At 49.9% G+C, this 18,416-nt stretch overlaps 1 protein-coding gene and 1 long non-coding RNA gene across 4 annotated transcripts; one reads left to right on the top strand and one right to left on the bottom strand.

Annotated features, from left to right (window-relative positions):
- Positions 1-3,079: 3,079 nt before the first annotated feature.
- LOC131089174 (uncharacterized) lies at positions 3,080-7,150 on the bottom strand. Of its 2 annotated transcripts, XR_009115214.1 has the most exons (5): positions 6,877-7,150; positions 5,823-6,199; positions 3,935-4,025; positions 3,667-3,779; positions 3,080-3,470 (listed from the first exon to the last, which is right to left on the bottom strand). It is a non-coding gene; the product is annotated as an uncharacterized LOC131089174 (long non-coding RNA). The 2 variants fall into 2 exon arrangements; XR_009115213.1 differs by lacking the exons at positions 5,823-6,199; positions 6,877-7,150 and adding an exon at positions 5,106-5,192.
- On the top strand, positions 5,325-18,330 carry ANP32A (acidic nuclear phosphoprotein 32 family member A). 2 transcript variants are annotated; one of them, XM_058033763.1, is made up of 8 exons: positions 5,325-5,651; positions 12,050-12,199; positions 12,313-12,435; positions 13,798-13,996; positions 15,163-15,261; positions 16,100-16,197; positions 16,872-16,932; positions 17,051-18,330. In XM_058033763.1, the coding sequence occupies exons 1-8, from the start codon at positions 5,598-5,600 to the stop codon at positions 17,110-17,112; spliced, it is 846 nt and encodes a 281-aa protein (XP_057889746.1). In that variant the 5' UTR covers positions 5,325-5,597; the 3' UTR covers positions 17,113-18,330. The 2 variants fall into 2 exon arrangements, with proteins under 2 accessions (XP_057889746.1, XP_057889747.1); XM_058033764.1 differs by having other exon boundaries at positions 5,326-5,651; positions 15,175-15,261.
- Positions 18,331-18,416: the final 86 nt, after the last annotated feature.

Below are 18,416 nucleotides of genomic sequence, written 5' to 3'. Positions count from 1 at the left end.
CGCTTTTCCCAGCTGTTGTTTATCCCTCAGCCAAGCCCTGCACTGGACATTCCCTGTCCCATCCATCCCTCGGGAATTGTGTTCCTGCCAAACCCATCTGGAGCCGCCATTCACGGGATGCACTCCGGAATTCCGGCCCGTCGGGAACACACCGGGGATGTCTTCTCCAGCCTCCATCCTTTGATTCCCTCCACAATGAATCCCCCTGGGACGAGGTTGCCATGGGAATGTCAGGAGCAGATCCAGGTACGATTCCCGCATTCCAGAGGCATCCGAGCCCCCGGGTCCCGCTTGGAAAAACCGCCAGGAGCTGCTGGAGCACAGGACTGATCCCAAAAAATTCCAAACACCCCCAGGATCTTGGGATAAACTGGATTAAATCCAGCCCTGTCCTATCCCAAATCCAGCCCTGCCCCATCCCAAATGCAGGCTTTTTCCCCCATCTCAAATCCAGCCCTGTCCTATCCCAAATCCAGCCTTTTTCCCCATCCCAAATCCAGCCTTTTTTCCCATCCCAAATCCAGCCCCGTCCTATCCCAAATCCAGCCTTTTTCCCCATCCCAAATCCAGCCTTTTTTCCCATCCCAAATCCAGCCCCGTCCTATCCCAAATCCAGCCTTTTTCCCCATCCCAAATCCAGCCTTTTTTCCCATCCCAAATCCAGCCTTTTTTCCCATCCCAAATCCAGCCTTTTCCCTATCCCAAATCCAGCCCCGTCCTATCCCAAATCCAGCCTTTTTCCCCATCCCAAATCCAGCCTTTTTTTTCCCCATCCCAAATCCAGCCTTTTCCCCATCCCAAATCCAGCCCTGTCCTATCCCAAATCCAGCCCTGTTTTATCCCAAATCCAGCCTTTTTTCCCATCCCAAATCCAGCCCCGTCCTATCCCAAATCCAGCCTTTTTCCCCATCCCAAATGCAGGCTTTTTTCCCATCACCAAATCCAGCTCTGTCCTATCCCAAATCCAGCCTTTTTCCCCCATCCCAAATCCAGGCTTTTTTCCCCATCCCAAATCCAGCCCTGTTTTATCCCAAATCCAGCCTTTTTTCCCATCACCAAATCCAGCCTTTTTTCCCATCCCAAATCCAGCCTTTTTTTTCCCCATCCCAAATCCAGCCTTTTTTTTCCCCATCCCAAATCCAGCCTTTTTTCCCAGGATCTCTGTGCCTTTATCCCGGTATTTCTGGGATCCCCAAAGGTTTTTCCTGGGATGGAGCCGTTCCCTCCTTTTCCCACTGCTTTTCCAGCTCTTTGTGCCATATCCAGGCGCATCCACAGGGAGAAACCCGGGAATTCTCCTGCTCCACGTGGGATGTGGGGCTCCAAAGGGGCCTTTCCCAGCTCCAAGGAATGGGAATTCCAGGTGGGAACGTTGGGAATGGGGGCCGGCAGCAATGGGAGCTCCATTCCCAATTTTCCCTTGGATTCCAAGGGATTTGCTCATCCTGAAGTATTCAATCCCTGTTTTCCCCACATTTTCCCTGAGGAATTTAATCCCTTTCATTCCTGTTTTTTACAGGAACCACCCTCCATTCCCAAGTTTTCCAAAGGATTTGCTCATCCTGAGGAATTCAATCCCTGTTTTTCACAGGAAACCTCCCCCAATTCCCAACTTTTCCTTGGATTCTACTTCAAATCCATTCAGTTTTCCATGTTTTCCACCCCTTCTCCCTAAATTCTGAGGTATTATCCCAGAATTCCTTGGACTTTTAACTCACCCTGAATTTTTGGGGCATTTTACCAAATTCTCCCACTAATCCAGGCCAATAAAGCAGGAAAATCTTGGAATATTCCATCAGAAAAATCAGGAATATGGCAATTATCCCACAAATTTTTCCATGAAGAAGAAAATTTAACAATTATATTTTAAAAGTGGGAATAACATTTTCCAACTATTTTTAGGGAATTTTTGAGCCATCCCAGAGTTTTTTTCCTCATTTTTTACCTTCAAATCAGCTTTTCCTCCTATTTTTATCAGATTTTCCCACTTTTTTCCCTGGAATGCTGTGAAAATTCCGATTTTAAGGGGTTAAACCACAAATTGGAAATTCTTGTGGAATCCCAAGGGTGTTCTCCATGGAATTCCTGGATCCCAGGGATTTTTTTCATCCCAAAGTTCCCCAGCTGGGAATGTTGAGGGTGGAAATTTGGGGAATTCTGGGAATTTTTCATCTGTGCAGAGCTGGAAGTTGTTCCTAAGGAAAAGAAGGAATTCTTTGTGTGGGAAAACAAAGGGACATTCAAGGGATGAACAAACAATTCCCAGGGATTTTCCATGGGAATTCACCCCAGCAATGTGGAGCAGGAATGGGAGGATTCCTATGGAATTTGGGAGGGAATCCTGGGAAAAGAAAGGGAAGAACTGCAATTTCCTGTGGGGAAAAACCCCAAAAATTCCATTAAAAATTCCTGCTAAAAACCAATCCCAAAAATTCAAAATTCCCAGAAAAATAAAGAAGGAAAAATCCTAGAAATTCCTAGTAAAAATAAATCACATCAATTCAAAATTCCTGTTAAAACAGCCAAGGAAAAAAACTCAAATTCCTGCAAAAAAAACTCAATTCCACAAATTCAAAATTCCTCTTAAAAATAAACAAGGAAAAATCCCACAAATTGAAAATTCCTGGTAAAAATTAACAAGGAAAAAACTCCATAAATTCCTGTTAAAAATTAACTATGAAAAATTCCATAAATTCAGAATTCCTGGTAAAAATGGACAGGACAAATTCCATTGAAAATTCCCCTTAAAACCACATCCAAATAATTTCAAAATGCATGGTAAAATAAACAAGGAAAAATCCCAGGAATTCCATTAAAAATTCCCGGTAAAAACAAATCCCACAAATTCAAAATTTGTCTTAAAAATAAACTGGAAAAATCCCACAAATTCCTGTTAAAGGCAAGGAAAAAAACCTCAAATTCCTGCTAAAAACCAATCCCATAAATTACAAATTCCTGATAAAAACAAACAAGGAAAAAATCCCAACAATTCCCATTAAAAACCAACCTCATAAATTCACAATTCCTATAAAAACAAAGCAGGATAAAACCTTAGGAATGAAAAATCACAGAAGGAAAGTTATACCATGGAAAAATAACCCTTCAGGTTTATTCCCAATATTACAATTCCCAATCTTTCTTTAATTCCCAAACTCTTGGAATACAAAGAATGACAGGAGCAGCTTTAAACATAGAATTTTGGCTTGGAACTGGGAATAAATTCCCTCAATAATGAAAGAGAAAGGAATTTTCTGCACCTTCAAACAATCAAAATCCACATTTTTCTTTGGAACAAACAAAGGAAAATGCAGCTCTGGATTCCCAGAAATTCCTTTGAAATCCCAGCTTGTCCCAGCAATTTTTTTTTCCCAGGAGAAAAGTCCTTTTCCAGAGGTTTTCAGCAGCACCAGGAGCAGAAATTCCATGAAAAGTTCCTGAAGATTCATCCCAGGAAACACCTCTGGATACACCTGGAAAAGAGAAATTTAAAGAGAGCTCAAATCAAAGTCTGCCTCATTCCCAAATCTCAAACATTTCAAAAACTTTGAAATATTAATTCCAATCAAGGATTTCTCAGCCAACCCCAAACTTCCATCCTAAACCCCTCAAACATCCCAAAAAAAGGAACATTTTGCAGTTTTCTTTTGCTGAAATTGGAATTTTTACCTAGAGCTGGATCCAGCTTTTCCTGTCCCATTGCCAACACAATTCCTGCTGGTTTTATCCATATTCCTGGAATTCTTCCATGCTCACAGCTGAGGCTTTGTCTCCATCCTGTCCTATAAAATACATTGATAAAATCAAGTTTTGCAGGGATTTTCAGCATTCCCTTGATGCTTTCCAACAACTCTTTGGGATTTTCCAGCCCTGTGTTTTCCAGGAAAAGCAGGAAGGGACAAACAGGGATTTTAGAAGGAATCAAAGCACTTTTTACCTGAGTTTTGCTCCAGCTGATGGGAACAGTTTGGAAATCCCAAATCCTTGGAAAAGAGCAGCTCTGGGCTTGGATCCTCATCCTGCAGCACCTGGAAAAGGATCCAGGAGCGGGGAATGGTTTGGGATGGGAAGGAGCTGCAAGCTCATCTCATTCCATGGGCTGGGATCATTCCCACCATCCCAGGCTGCTCCAAGCCCACCCTGGACATCCCAGGGATGGAGCCCTGAGAATTCCAGCCCAGCCAGGAATTCCTTCCAATATCCCACCCCACTCTCCCTTTTCCCAGTCTGGAGCCATTCCCTGTGTCCTGTCCCTTGTCCCAGTCCTTCTCCAGCGCTCCTGGAGCTCCTTTAGGGCGTGGAAAAGGCTCTGAGGATTCCTGGATCCTTCCCTTCCCCAGCATTCACATCCCCATTCCACTGTTCCTGGAGAATCCTATTTTCCTTCAAAATTCCTGGGATGTGGCTTGGAAAACCCACCCAGTTCCAACTACAACACCTTCCCCTGTACCAGGCTGCTCCAGCCTGGGCTTGGGACATTCCAGGGATGGAGCAGCCCCAGCTCCTCTGGGAACTCCATCCCAGCCAGGAATTCCTTCCCAATATCCCACCTCACTGTGCTCTCGTCTAGCCTGAATCCATCCCCCTTATCCTGGCACTCCAAGGAAAAAAAATCCCGTCCCATCTTTCCTGGGAACTGAAGGGTTCTCGTCCTTGGCCCTGCTCCACCCCAGCACAGCCGGGCCCCGCTGTCTCTTCCCGGGGGGATCCTCCCGCCCTTCCCTCCCCGGAGGCCCCAACCCTCCCGTTCCCTTCCGGAGCCGCTCCCAGCCCGCCGAGGCCGCGAGGACCCCTCCGAGGGCGGCGTGGCCGCTCCCCGTCCCCTCAGCGCCGCCCCGGCCCGGCCCTTCCCGGGGGCCCCTCCCGGTACTCCGGGCACGGGCAGCGCCCCCCGCTCCCGTCCGGAGCCGCTCCCAGCCCGCCGAGACGGCCCCGGCCGCGGGGAGCCGTGAGGGCGGCCCGGCCGCTCCCCCTGCCCTCAGCAGCGCCGCCGCCCCTCCCTCGCCCGCTCGCTCCGCCCGCCGCTCCGCTCCGCCCGCCCCCCGCCGCCGGGGCCCGCGCCATTGCCCGCGCCATTGCCCGCGCCATTGCCGTGCCTCGCTCCGCACCTTTCCCTCCCTCCTGGCTGCGCGCCCCTGGCCGGGCGGCTCCGGTTTGGCCGCCGCTCCCCGCCCCGGCGCCTCCCCCAGGCTCGGGCGGGCGCAGGGCGCAGCGCGCACCGTGCCCGGCGCGGCGGAGCCGCGGCCGCTCCGTCCCCATCAGGCGGCAGCGCGGAATGAGCCTGGGCTCGGCGCCGGGCTGTCCCCCTGCCCGGCACAGCCGCTCCCCCATTGGCTTCCGCCGCGCCTCGCGCTGCTGATTGGCTGAGACGCGGCAGCGGCGCGCTCCCATTGGCCGATCGCGCCGTCAATCCCGGCGGAGCCCCCGGAGCGCCCGCCCCCGCGGTTATCAGGTTAGTGCGCGCCGCGGTGCTGCGCTCGGGCTTCCGAGCGGCGCTGGGCGAGCCCGAGTCCCTCCGCGCCCCGCGATCGGGGGGCTCTGCACGGGGTCACTGCGCCAGCCGAGCCGCGCACCCTCCGCGCCTCCCGCCAGCCACGGACATGGACATGAAGAAAAGGATCCACTTAGAGCTGCGGAACAGGACGCCCTCAGATGTAAGCAATGCAATGCCAAAAAAAAAAAAAAAAAAAAAAAATTAATGCTAATAACGCTAATGATGAGAATAATAAAAAGGCATCCCACGGTTAATTTTTTTTTTTTTTTTTTTTGGCGGGGTGGAGCGTGCCAGGTGTTGGCGGGGCCGCTGCTGCCCTTGAGGTGCCTACCTGTGTGTGTGGGGGGCTGTGCCCCCCGCTTTGGGGGGCGCGGGGCGCTCCGGGGACGTTCGGGGGCTCCCCGGGGCTGCTCCTGCCCGTGCCGGGCTGCGATGCCTCGGAGAGGGGCTGGCCGTGCATTAAATAAAAAATAAGTTGCTCGCTGCTCTCTCTCTCGGCGTGTTTAGTTGGCAAATATTTGTGCAGGGTGCTGGGCTAGGGAGAGGCAGGCAGGGACTGTGAGTGAGTTGCGAATGGTTTAGTTTAAAGTGCGTCTTCATTTCTTTGCAGTGATCAGGCAAGAGAGACTGGGGAGCCATATTTGTAACTTTGTAGTCCTCATGAACGCGCCCTTTCTCTCTCTCTCTCTCTCTCCCTCTCTCCAGATGCTGAGAAGATAAAAGGAAAGAATTTTGAAACCGACGCTTAGCGTTGGTTGGGTTTGGTTTGGGCTTTTTTTTTTTTTCCTGTTGTTGTTTTTTTATTTATTTTGCGGGCGATGGGGTATCGCCGCCGGTAGCGCGAGCGTTGAATAATAATCCTAATAATCATAAGAATAATAAAAAATAATATTGGAAGAAATGAACGCACTCTCCACCCCCTCCATCCCCACACACGCACAAAAAGGCTGGATGTGTGTGCGTGTTTTTCCTTCTTCCCCCTTTTCCCCCCCTTCCTTCCCCCGGGGCCGGACTTCAGGTTGTTGTTCCGCGTCTGGCGGAATAAACGGGGGACGGCGAAAAACTTTGGCAGGACAAAAAAAAAAAAAAAAAAAAGCCAACCAAAAAACAAAAACCCAACAAACCCCCAAAACAAGCAAGAAAATAACGGGGGGAGGGGGGAGGAAAGAAGCGAAAAATAGGAAAATCACCCCAAAAAGAGTGGGCGGGAGGTGGCCGGGGGCAGGCGGGGCGCGAACCCGCGGCGGGGAAGCCCCTTCCCCTCATTCCCCCCCGCCCCGCCGGGCCCTCGGCGCTGCCCGGGGAGGCTTCACCGAGCCCCGGCCCCGCCGCGTCCCCTGAGCCGCCGGGGGCTGCGGGAAGGGGAGAGCGGGGGGCGAACGTACCTCAGCGGGCAGCGCCCGGGGCAGTGCGGCGGGACGCGGCGGCCGAACCGAGCGCGGTGTGCTCCGGGGAGGGGGGGGACAAAGGCGGGCGCGGGGCGGCGGAAGCTGCGCTTTAAAGTTTAAAAACTCCTGGGCGAGCAGGAGGAGGAAGAGGAGGAGGACGGCGAGAGAGGAGGGAGGGGGGGGGACGACTCAACGGCAAACCCCGCGGTACAGCCGCCATGGCCGGGGGGCTCCGTGAGGCGACCGCAGCGCAAGTAGGACGCGGCGCCATGTTCTGTGCTGCCCCCCCGCCTTCCCCTCACGGCCGCCGCCTCCTCCTCCTCCTCCCGCCGCTGCCGCTGCCTCGGCCGCGGGCGGCCCCGCGGGGCCGTGAGGGAGCCCCGCTGGCGCCGGGGCTGAGGCGCTGCGGAGGCTGCGGCGGGGCCCTCCCGACATGACGGGCAGCGCTGCCATTTTGTCGCCGGCCGCGGGGCGGGAGGAGATTCGTGAGGGCCGCGTTGGGGGTAAAAATAAAAAAAATTTAAAACCCAGCTTTTAAAAAATTGGGTTTTCTTGACAATTTGGGGCACCGGGAGGTCCGAACGGGGCCGGGGGAGCACCGGGAGGAGCCCCGCGTTTCCCCTGGGTGAGGAGCGCGGAGCGGGGGAATCCGCCTCCTTCCTGGGCAGGGCCCTGTGGGGAGGCAGCATTGGGCTTGGGAAGTGTTTTGCTCCTTTTCATCCTGTTTTTTCTTATTTTTCTCTGTTTTTTTCATGAGTTTTCCCCTAATTTTTAAAGTTTTCTATTTTTGCCTCCCATTTCGACTCACCACCCTCATCGCTGGAGGTTTCTTCCCCATTTTAAACGCTGTTTAAAACGAGCCTCCAAAGGGATAAACTCAATTTTCTCCTCTTTTCCATGCTTGCATTTTGTGCTCTTTCCGCTCACTTTTGTCTAACGCCAAAAAAAAAGTTGGGAAAACTCGGAGCTGGAGGAAGTTCCTGCTCCTCAGGGCTGGGAATGGGCAGCAGGGAGCTGGAAAATCGGGATAATTTCACCTTTCACCGCTTGGTTTTCCTTGTAAATTTCAGTAAATTTCCTTGTAAATTTCAGTAAATTTCTTTGTAAATTTCATAAATTGGTGCCTTGCTCCCCCCAAAGTGTTCTAAATCCCGGTTTTCCAGTTTTTTAGGCAGAGAGATGGAAATTCCTGTTGGGAATGTTGTTGTGTTCTTAGCTGTGTGCACGTGTGTTTTAGGGAATGAAGTTTGTGGGATGGATTTTGTTCCTTTAAAATATTAAAGGGAAATCCTGCGAATTCCACCCTCGGGAATTGGGATTTGGCAGGAATATTGATGCCCAAGTCATTTATTCCTGGATTTTAGGAAGTTTTAGGTGGGCAAGATGAGTTTGGGACTTGTCTACCTTAATTTTGAGTGTTTGTCTTTATTATTTCCCAATTTCATGTGGAATAGCAAGAAATTCTGGGAAAATCTCCCTGAGTTTTGGGAATCTCCTTGAATTCTGTACTACTTTTTGATTTAAATCCTGAAAATCTGAATTAAATCTTTGGACGTGGATGGGGCTTTGTGCTTTTTCCTGAACTTCTTTGGGATATTTTCCACCTGGATCTCATATTTTTCCATGGAATTCTGGGCTTCTCCATTGGATAATCCCAGAAAGTTACATCCTGATTATTAAAACATCCTAAAAATATGCTCAGGTGGATTTTGTGGAGAAATTCCTTCCTCAGTCTCATTTTTATTGTTTAATTTTTTTTAAATTTTCCCTTTTTTAACTATATTAATTCAGAGTCAGGAAAACAGTGGATTTTACTCCTGGAAAATAGGGAATTTTCGGATGTTCAGGCAGTTTTTTTTTCCCAGATATTCCCACTTTTTGTCCTGTTAAATTTATGAATCACAGCAAAAATGTGGTTTTATTTCTCTTACTAATTGATCCCTGATGGAATCCCCATGGATTGGAGGGAAGGAGAGACTTCAGCTTTTTTCCTGGTTTTTCCTGGAAAAAAGGGAAGATTAGCAAAGAATCTTCCTAAAATTCCTTCTGAATGCCAGGGGAGGCTCAGGTGGGGTTTTCCAAGGAAATTGCAGCAGAGCAGGAATTCCAGTGGGAATTTTGGGAAAGCCAGGATGAGTTTGGAGTCCAGTTGGAACTTGCTGGGATGGGAATTTGGTGTTCTCGGGAAAGGTTTAGTCCAGAAAGGTTGGATTGATGGCTGCATTCCGTTGATTCTTCCAAGTCTTTTCCAAGGATTCTCTGATTCCGGGTTGGAATTCCAGCTGGATGAGCTGGTGTGAAAGGGGCAGGAATGGAGCGTGTTCCCAAGGATCCTGGCTTTCCTCAGGAATCCACCTGGGAACTGCTGAAGGGAACAGGATTTCTTGGCTAGGGGGAATTCCCATAGACTGGAGCTTGGAGAAATCCCAGAAAATTCCTGGGAAGCCCCAGCAGCCATGGTGCTGCTTCCATCCATAGAGGTGCTGATGGAATTCTGCTCCCAGTCCCAGTATCCGTGTTAATCCCCTCCTGTCCCATCCGTGCCTCTGCTGTGGGATTCTCCAGGCTGGATGATTCCTGGGATTCCCATGGAATTGGGCTGCTGGATTTCCCAGGAATTGGGTTGTGTTCCATGGCTGTTTTCCAGCACCGTCTCTCCCTGCCCCAAGGTTTTTGGGATTCTCTTCCCAGCACATTCCCAGCCAGGAGATGCTCATGGATAACTGGTTGGAAATCAATTTGTCCCATCTCAGATATTCCCAATGGGAATTTGGTATTCCCAGGAAAGGTTTAATCTGGAGAAGTGGTGGGATTGGATTGGTGGCTGGATTCCATGGCTTAGTGGTGTTTTCCAAGGATTCTCTGATTCCAGGTTGGAATTCCCATTGGGATGAGCTGGTGCGAAAGGAGCAATCCCAAGGATCCTGACTTTCCTCAGGGCTCAGTTTATCCCATCTGGGATATTCCCAAAAAAGCCCTGAAGGGCTGTATCCATATCCCAAATCCCATGGGGTTTGGGGAACGAATTCCATCCACTGTTTATCCCGGGGCAGGAAAAGGGTGGAAAACCTTGGGAATTCTCCCTTCCCTGTGGAACGGGATCCTGCTCCAGGTCAGCTCCTCCTCACTCCTGAGCAGCAGCGGCAGCTGAGGATCCCCCTGGGATGGGAATCCCATGGAATGGGAATCCCCAGTGGCCACGGGCCATGGCACCTGCTGCCCTCCCTGCCCTGGGCAAAATTCCAAGGGCTCTGGAAAACCTGGAAGAGCTCCGGCGCGGTGGCCAAGCGGACACAGAGCAGCTGCTGGGGGATATTCTGTGGAATCCTTCCCTGTTTCCCACCGGGAATGGGACCGCTCTGAGCTGTCGTGGGCTTGGATCATGGAGAGCTTGGAATTGCAGCTGGAATCTAATTAATTAATTATTTTAATTGAGTTCTTGAGCTTGGGTGTTTTGGAATGATCTTGGAGCAGGGATTGGCTCATCAGAGCCTTTGGAGCAGCTCCGGTAATCCCGGGATTGAGTAGGAAGCTCATCCAAGCTTTTGTTGGTCTGGTTGCATTCCAGGTGGGATTGGAATGGGAAATCTAGAGAATTTCTCGCCTCCGGTTGGAATTTTGCGGGAGACAAATCCTTGGACAAGTTCCCTGTTAGAGATGCTGTGGGAAGTGATGGCCTCTCCCAAGGCTTCTTCTCCTTGAAATTCTGAGATTTTATGGAGAGGGAATGTGCCATGGAAGGCAGAGATGCCTGTGGAGTGTTGGGAAAAATCCCACTAATCCAGTTCTTCCTCCTTTCCTTGGGGAATCCTCCTGGATTTCCTTGGGGATTCTTAGGGCATGGAGCCATCCTGGAATTTTGTTTGGAATGCTGTTGTTTCCAGGGATTCAGGGAGTTAACACCGACACGATGTTGCTCTTGGGAAAGGTTGGGAATGTGCTCTGCTCTTCCCAAACTGTCTCTGAATTTATCCAAGCTTTCCAAACATGGCCTCTTGCATTCTCCGTGGATTTGTTGGATTTGCGCCTTTGCCCAGTGCTAGAAACAGGAAAAGAGGGAATGTGGCATTTGTGAACCAAACTTCCTGAAAAGCAGGGAGGAAACAGCCTTCTGTAAAAGATTCCATTGAGAGGTGGGAATGGGATGGTCTTTAAAGTCCCTTCCAACCCAAAACATTCCAAGATTGTAAAAAAAATAGAAATTAAAGGGAAAAAAAAAAGGCTGTTGGGTCAATCGGCCTTCATGCTAAGGGATTTTCCTTTGTATCCAAGACTATTTCCAGCTCTTCCTTAAATCTCCACTCTACACCTGAGGGAATTGTTGTCTAATTCCCTGGTTTGCTGTGCAATTCCCTGGTTCCCATGCTGAGGGAGGAGGGAGGGATGGATATCCCACCTCCTGGATCAGGGCTGGAGCTGTTTGTCCCTCAGTGTGAGCTCTGGGCTCATTCCCTTCCCTCCATTCCCGCTCCCCTCAGCTCCTGAAATTCCTGTGAGCAATTCCCAAATTCCTCTGAGGCAAAACCCATCTGGGGCTTCTTGGTGAGGATCCCAAGCCCTTCTGGCTCCGTGTCTGGGGGTGCTGGGATGAGATAATGGAGCAGGGACGCAGATAAGGAGGATTCACCTCCATTGCACTTTTCCCGCCTTTTTTTTTTTTTGGCGGGAACTCTGGGTGTGTATTAAGAATGGGAAAAAACTGTTTATCCCAAATGGATCTTCTGAAGAATCCTCATAATTAAACACCATTGAGGGATGAAATCCATGAATTTTCTACCCAAATTTCAACCCAATGAGTAATTTGGGAACTTATTTTGAGAATTTTGAGACCTTTTTCCCTCACATGAGGGGAAAAAAGGTCATTTATGCCCAAATGGATCCTCTGGAGAATCCTGATAATTAAACACCATTGAGGGAAAAGATCAACTTACTTTCCTTATTTTTGGGGGTTTTCTATCTAAATTTCATCCCAATTAGTGGTTTGAGACTTTATTTTGGGAATTTTGGGATTGTTTTTACCCTCAGTGTGTGGGATCAGGAGCACTACCTCGATCTTGGCTTTCTTCTCAACACAATCCCAAAACTCTTGCATTTCTCTGCTGAAAGCCTCCTGATTCTTGCCAGTTTCCTGGAATTCCTTCTATTTTTCCTTGATTTCTTCCCTTTGCAGGTGAAAGAGCTCGTTCTGGACAACTGCAGGTCGTTCGAAGGGAAAATCGAGGGCCTCACGGATGAGTTTGAGGAGCTGGAATTCCTCAGCACAATCAACGTCGGCTTAACCTCAGTTGCAAACTTACCAAAGTTAAACAAACTTAAGAAGGTAAATCCCACCTCCCTGAGCCAAATCCCTCCTTTTCCCCTTCTTCGTGTTTGGAAGAGTGGCTGGAAATGGGATCAGATGGGATTTTTGAGAATGTTTTTGGGCCTTTGCAGCTCGAGCTGAGCGACAACAGAATCTCAGGAGGCCTGGAAGTGTTGGCAGAGAAGTGTCCGAACCTCACGCACCTAAACCTAAGCGGCAACAAAATTAAAGATCTCGGGACAATAGAACCTCTGGTGAGTCAGGATTGCTCCTGGGAATGGGATTCGTCTTGGAATTCCTTCATGAATCCCAGGTTGCCCCAGGCCCGGCCTTGGGCGCTTCCAGGGAATGTCACTCCTGGAATGTGTGCCAGGGCCTTTCCCCCCTCATTCCTTCCCAAAATCCCAGTTATTCCTTCATCCCAAGTCCTGGGGAGTTGGTTTTGCTCCAAGGAATGGGATTCATCCCGTTCCAAACCCTTGGAATTCCCTCATGAATCCCAGGTTGCTCCAAGCCGGGCCTTGGGCGCTTCCAGGGAATGTCGCTCCGGGAATCTGTGCCAGATCCTCCCCCACGTTTCCTTCCCAAAATCGCAGCGAATCCCGGTATCCAGGCCGCATCCCCAGTCCCTGTTCCCGGTGAGCCGCTGCTTCCCTCTAGTGGCTGCCGGGCCGGGCTCCCCCGTTCCCGGCGGGAGCCGCCGCAGCTTCCCAGGATGCCGCAGGCTCTGGATCCATCTCCGGGCACTACAATTCCCATGGAAATCCTTCCAGGAGCAGCTCCTTCCTGCAGCTCATTTCCTGCGCCACAGGGAAAAGGCAGAGTGCTAAACTCATGGAGAAGCCTGGAAGTGCTCCCAGCTCTCCCAGTTTCCCCATTTCCAGGCCTTTTTCCCAAGTGCTTTCCACATAAAGGGAAAGGGGATATTCCCTTAGAGTTGATATTTCTTATCCATGGATAAGCCTTGATACAAATACTCAATTCCTTTGGATTTTATTTTTAGGATTTCCAAGTTCTGTGAGCAGTGCAGACTTCCCAAAAAAGAATTGCACAAACCCCCCAGGAATTGAATTCCTGTTCCATTTCTATGTGTTTTTTCATTTTCCATAGTCTAAGGAAAAATAATTGCATTTTTCAAACCTCTCTTATCAAAGTTCTTGTGTCCAAGTGTTGCATTCCTGCTTCCATCTGCAAGAATTCATTTGGGATAATTCCCTGGACCTCAGCTATTCCTGGATCTGGCTCATTTGGGATAATTCCCTGCATTCAGTTATTCCTTTGGATTTGGGAGCTGCAGGACTCCAGGGAGAGGCTTTCCCATCCCAAATACCAAATGAAATTGGGATTTTCCAAGTGGTTTTTCCTGGATTAGGGGTGGAAATTCTAGAGGGAGCTGATTGGGAAAGGGGGAGGAGTTGGTTTATTGCAAGGGCAGGCAGTTTGGGAATTTGGGGTATTTTTTTACAAAGATCCCCATTTTTTTTTTTCCATGCCTGCCATCTCCAGGGAGCCCAAAACACCCCCGGGAATCCCTTGAGCACATTCCCCCGTGGCATCCTTGCCTTTGGAGAGAATTCCCACACCGGCAAACCTTCCAAATTGCTTTGTTTTCGCAGAAAAAGTTGGAAAACCTGAAGAGCTTAGACCTGTTCAACTGTGAGGTGACCAACTTGAACGACTACAGAGAAAACGTGTTCAAGCTGCTGCCGCAGCTGACGTACCTGGACGGCTACGACCAGGACGACAAGGAGGCGCCCGACTCCGACGCCGAGGGATACGTGGAGGGGCTGGATGACGAGGAGGAGGATGAGGATGGTACGGGAACCGGCACCGGGAGGGATGAGGGAATGAGGGGAAGGGATAAGGGAATGAAGGGAAGGTATAAGGGGAGGGATAGGGAATGAGGAGAAGGGATGAGGGGAAGGAGTTCAGGGAATTGAGGGGAAGGATTTAGGGAAATTGAGAGGAGGGAATTGAGGGAAGGAATGAGGGAAAAGACGTCGTTGTCCTGAGGGAATCAGGGAAGGGACCTGAGGGAATGAGAGAATTGAGAGGAAGGAGTTGAGGGAATGAGGGGAAGGGATGAGGAGAGGGATAGGGAATGAGGAGGAGTGAGGGAGTTGAAGGGAAGGAATGAGGGGAGGGGATGAGGGAATTGAGGGGAGGAATGAGGGAAAAGATCTCACTGTCCTGAGGGAATCAGGGAGGGGACCTGAGGGAATTGAGGGAAAGGAGTTGAGGGGAAGGAGTTCAGAGAATTGAGGGGAAGGGGTTGAGGAAATTGAGAGGAGGGAATGAGGAAATGAATGAGGGGAAGGGATGAGGAAATTGAGGGGAGGAATGAGGAGAAGGACTTCAGTGTCCTGAGGGAACGAGGGGAAGGAATTGAGGGGAAGGAATGAGGTAATGAGGGAAGAAATCAGGGAAAGGGATGAGGGAATGAAGGAAAGTACCTCTGTGTCCTGAGGGAATGAGAGGAAGGATCTTTGTGTCCCAAAGGAATGAGGGAAAGGACCTCAGTGTCCTGAGGGAATGGAGGGGGAGGATGAGGGAATTAGGGGAAGGAGTGAGGGAAATGAAATTGAGGGAATGAGGGAAAGGACCTTATTGTCCTGAAGGAGTGGTGGGAGAAGGATCTCCGTGTCCTGAGGTTATGAGGGAAGCACCTGAAGCAATGAGGGAATGAGAGGAAGACCTTGGTGTCCCAAAAAAATGGTGGGAGAAGGAGCTGGGTGTCCTGAGGGAATGAGGGGAAGGAATCAGGGAAAGGAACTGCATGTCCCAAAGGAATGAAGGAAGGAGGGGAAGGAATGAGTGAGGCAATTGAGGAAATGAGGGAAGAGATGAGGGAAAGGACCTCAGTGTCCCAAAGGAATGAGGAAATGAGGGAAAGGACCTGAAGGAATGAGGGGAAGGATCTGGGTGTCCTGAGGGAATGGTGGGAAGGAGCTGGGCATGGCCTGAAGGAGCAACTTCCTCAGTTTTATCCCTAGTGAAAGACCGGGACGACAAGGAAGCGCCGGATTCCGACGCCGAGGGATACGTGGAAGGGCTGGACGACGAGGAGGAGGATGAGGATGGTACGTGGGATGTGCTCCATGGGATTCCTGCATCCCAAAGGAATGAGGGGAGGAGGTGGCAGGGCCTGGAAAATCCCATTCCTCCATCTGGGAATGGAGGGGTGGGATCGGGAAGGGTCTGAAGGAATTACAGGAACAGGGGTGAGCATGGATAAAAAGGAATGTCCTGGAACTCTGGAATTCCTCATGGAAAAGGGTTTCCATGGGCATGGAAAAAAAGCAGGAATTAGGGAGTTGCTCCATGAGGGAAGTGCATGGAAAACACCAGGAAGCTCCAGTGAATCTGTGCCAGAAACTGAGGAAGGAACAGCGTGGGATTCCAGGGAATCCCAGTGCTGTAGGCACCACCTTTCCCTGGCTGCCCCTGGAGCCATCCCAGGATGAGGATCTGGCTGATCCCAGGGAATTTGCTGGATTCTCCCATCCCAGCAGCACAGCAGAAAAGCTGGATGTGCACTTTTCCCGGGAATGCTGAGTGGGAACTCTGGGAAGGTTCCCAAAAGCTCCCAAACACATGGAAAACACTCCAGGGGCTCGGCACTTCCTGGTTTTCTGCTGGGAATTTTGGGAATCGCCTAAAAGGCTGGAATTTTGTGTCCATGGGAAGGCTCCTCGTGGATGATGGGAAAGTTCTGCTCCATCCATTCCTGGAAAAGCTGGGATACCCCAGCTCCCAAATCCTTGGGAATAGTGGGAAGTGGAGCAGCTGGAGCGACTCCAACCCTGCATTCACTGACAATTCTGTGCTACCCCTAAGGAATTCTCTGCTTGTATTCCCAGATTTTGGGTGGAATTATTCCAAAAACCTCAACTTTTTCTGTGGATTTTGTTTTTCCAGAGGAGGAATACGACGACGACGCTCAGGTAGTGGAGGATGAAGAGGACGAGGAGGAGGAGGAGGAAGGGGAGGAGGAGGATGTGAGCGGAGAGGAGGAGGTGAGCCCTGGAATTCCATCTCGGGAATCCGCGGGATCCGGCTGGGAGGGGCTGGGCAGGAAATCCGGGATTTGAGGAATTTCAGGATTCACTTTGTGCTGGGGCGGATGAAGGATGGGATGGGGAGAAAAGTGGGATTGGAGGGGAAAATGGGATAGGAGGAAAAATGGGGTTATGGGGGGGAAATGTGGTTGGAGGAAGGAAAACGGGATTTTGGGGGGGAAGATGGAATTGAGGGAGGAAAAAAAGGGCAAGGGGAAAGTGGGATGGGAGGAAGGAAAATGGGGAAAGTGGGATGGGAAAGGGGAAAACAGAATTCCAGGAATTTGTTTTCCCTCTCCTCCAGCCCTGAATCCTCTCCTGCCCCTCTGGAATGTTCCTGAGCCTCCTCAATTCTGCTTGGAGCCTCTGGATCAATCCAGCTTTTCCCATTCCCATAAATCCCACTGCAGTTTTCCTAAACTTGGGAATGGCACATTCCCACCTTCCCAGCTCCAGCTCAGGGATTGATTCCCTGGGATTTCGGTGCCAGCTCCTGCTGTTCCATAAAAAAATGGGAATACCTCAGCTCCTTGCTGAGGTCATTCCAAGGACTTTCCCTTGGAAGATGGGATACTGGGGAAGCACCTGGGCTGATCCCAAGCTTTACATCCTGTTTTTTCCCGGAATTCCAGGAGGATGAGGAAGGCTACAACGACGGCGAGGTGGACGATGAGGAGGATGAGGAGGAGCCTGGTATGGAACCAATCCCACTTTTCCTAAGGAAAAACCACCTCAGTTCCGTGGAAAGTGGAATTCCCGGAAAAGCAGGAATGTGGCTCCTGGAATAATGGGAATTCTTTCTTTTTTCCAGAGGAAGAGCGGGGCCAGAAGAGGAAACGAGAGCCTGAGGATGATGGGGATGAGGACGACTGAGCAGCTTTTCCCTGGAAAAAATTCCCTCTTGTGATTTGACTGTTTTTATCCCGGAATTCTCCCTTTTCCCACTCCCGACCCTTTGGATTTCCTTTTCTTTTCCTGGTTTTTTTTTTTTTTTTTTTTTTTTGGTTTTTTTTTTTCCGGATTGTAACGTTGCTGTGGGAACCGAGCGGGAGCAGCGAGGGTGGGAAGGGAATAAAATCCTATTTTTACTGCCGCTCCTCCTCCGATTTCTTTGGGAATTTTTTCCTTGGATCCTTTTCCTTGAATCCCTGGAACTGCGAGAGTTGAGTAGGAACCGAGTTGGGAATTCTCGGAGCGGAGCTTGGACATCTCGGAAGCAAAACAAGGAGAGAACCGACTTGAAATCCATGGATGAGCCAGGATTTTCCCACCTCTGCCATTCCCAAATCCACATTTTTTTGGGAATGGCAGCCAGGCCTCCTCCCTGGGGTGGCAATGGTGCCTTGCTCCATGGGGGGTTTTTTTGGGAATGCTGCTATTTCCAGCCCCTTTTCCCAACCTTGGGAATTCCCTCTTTGTAAATAGTGATCAAGCATTGATTTTTTTGGGAATGTTGGATTTTTTGGGATGGGTTCAGAGCTGGTGACTTTGCGATCCCTGTGTGTTGTGTGTTCCCAGTTTTCCTTTAATTTGGGAGGGAATTTTAGGTTTTTTAAGGAAGTTTTTTTTATTTTGGGGGTTTTTAGGGGAATTTAGGGGGATTTTTGTGGCTCCAGTGCAGCCAAATCCCTGGAAATGGCAGGCATGAAAAAAAAATGGGAATCCCTACAAAAAATATCCCAAATTCCCAAATTTCCCGACCTTGGAATCAACCAACTCCTCCCCCATTTCCCAATCAGCTCCTTCTGGAATTTCTGCCCCAATCCAGGAAAAAACACTTGGAAAATCCCAATTTTTTTCACCCAGAAAGCCAGGAATTCCAGGAGAGAAATACCTGAAATTCCATGGAAATTCCTGAAAATTGTATTTTCTTACCTTGTGGGAGGCAAGAAACAAGGAAAATCCTTGGGGAATGTACAGATCCTGTGGGAAAAGTCCCTTTGGAAGTGACTTGGATTTCCTAGGAAAGCTTCCGTGTGTAGAAATCCAGCGGCTCCAGGTTTTTTTGGGAATTTGGGGGCCCAGCAGAGCCACCTTTGGAGTTTTTGTCTGTTTGGCTTTGAGGAATTTCAATAAAGCTTTTTATACAAATCCTGCCTCTGGAATTCTTTCTGGGAGAACAAGGAATGGCAGCCCTGGAAAAGTGGGGATTCCCAGATCTTTTTTAGCACCCTTGA

The sequence above is a fragment of the Melospiza georgiana genome, chromosome 13 (assembly GCF_028018845.1).
Source record: "Melospiza georgiana isolate bMelGeo1 chromosome 13, bMelGeo1.pri, whole genome shotgun sequence".
Lineage (NCBI taxonomy): Eukaryota > Metazoa > Chordata > Aves > Passeriformes > Passerellidae > Melospiza > Melospiza georgiana.
Note: the sequence above shows the minus strand (reverse complement) of the source record. Positions and strands in the feature narration are given on the sequence as shown.

Bases quoted from the DNA above. Each gene is read 5' to 3' on its own strand.
- ANP32A (XM_058033763.1), top strand. From the start codon at position 5,598: ATGGACATGAAGAAAAGGATCCACTTAGAGCTGCGGAACAGGACGCCC. The intron at 16,198-16,871 runs GTGAGCCCTGGA...CCGGAATTCCAG, and splicing joins ATGTGAGCGGAGAGGAGGAG to GAGGATGAGGAAGGCTACAA. The intron at 16,933-17,050 runs GTATGGAACCAA...TCTTTTTTCCAG, and splicing joins GGAGGATGAGGAGGAGCCTG to AGGAAGAGCGGGGCCAGAAG.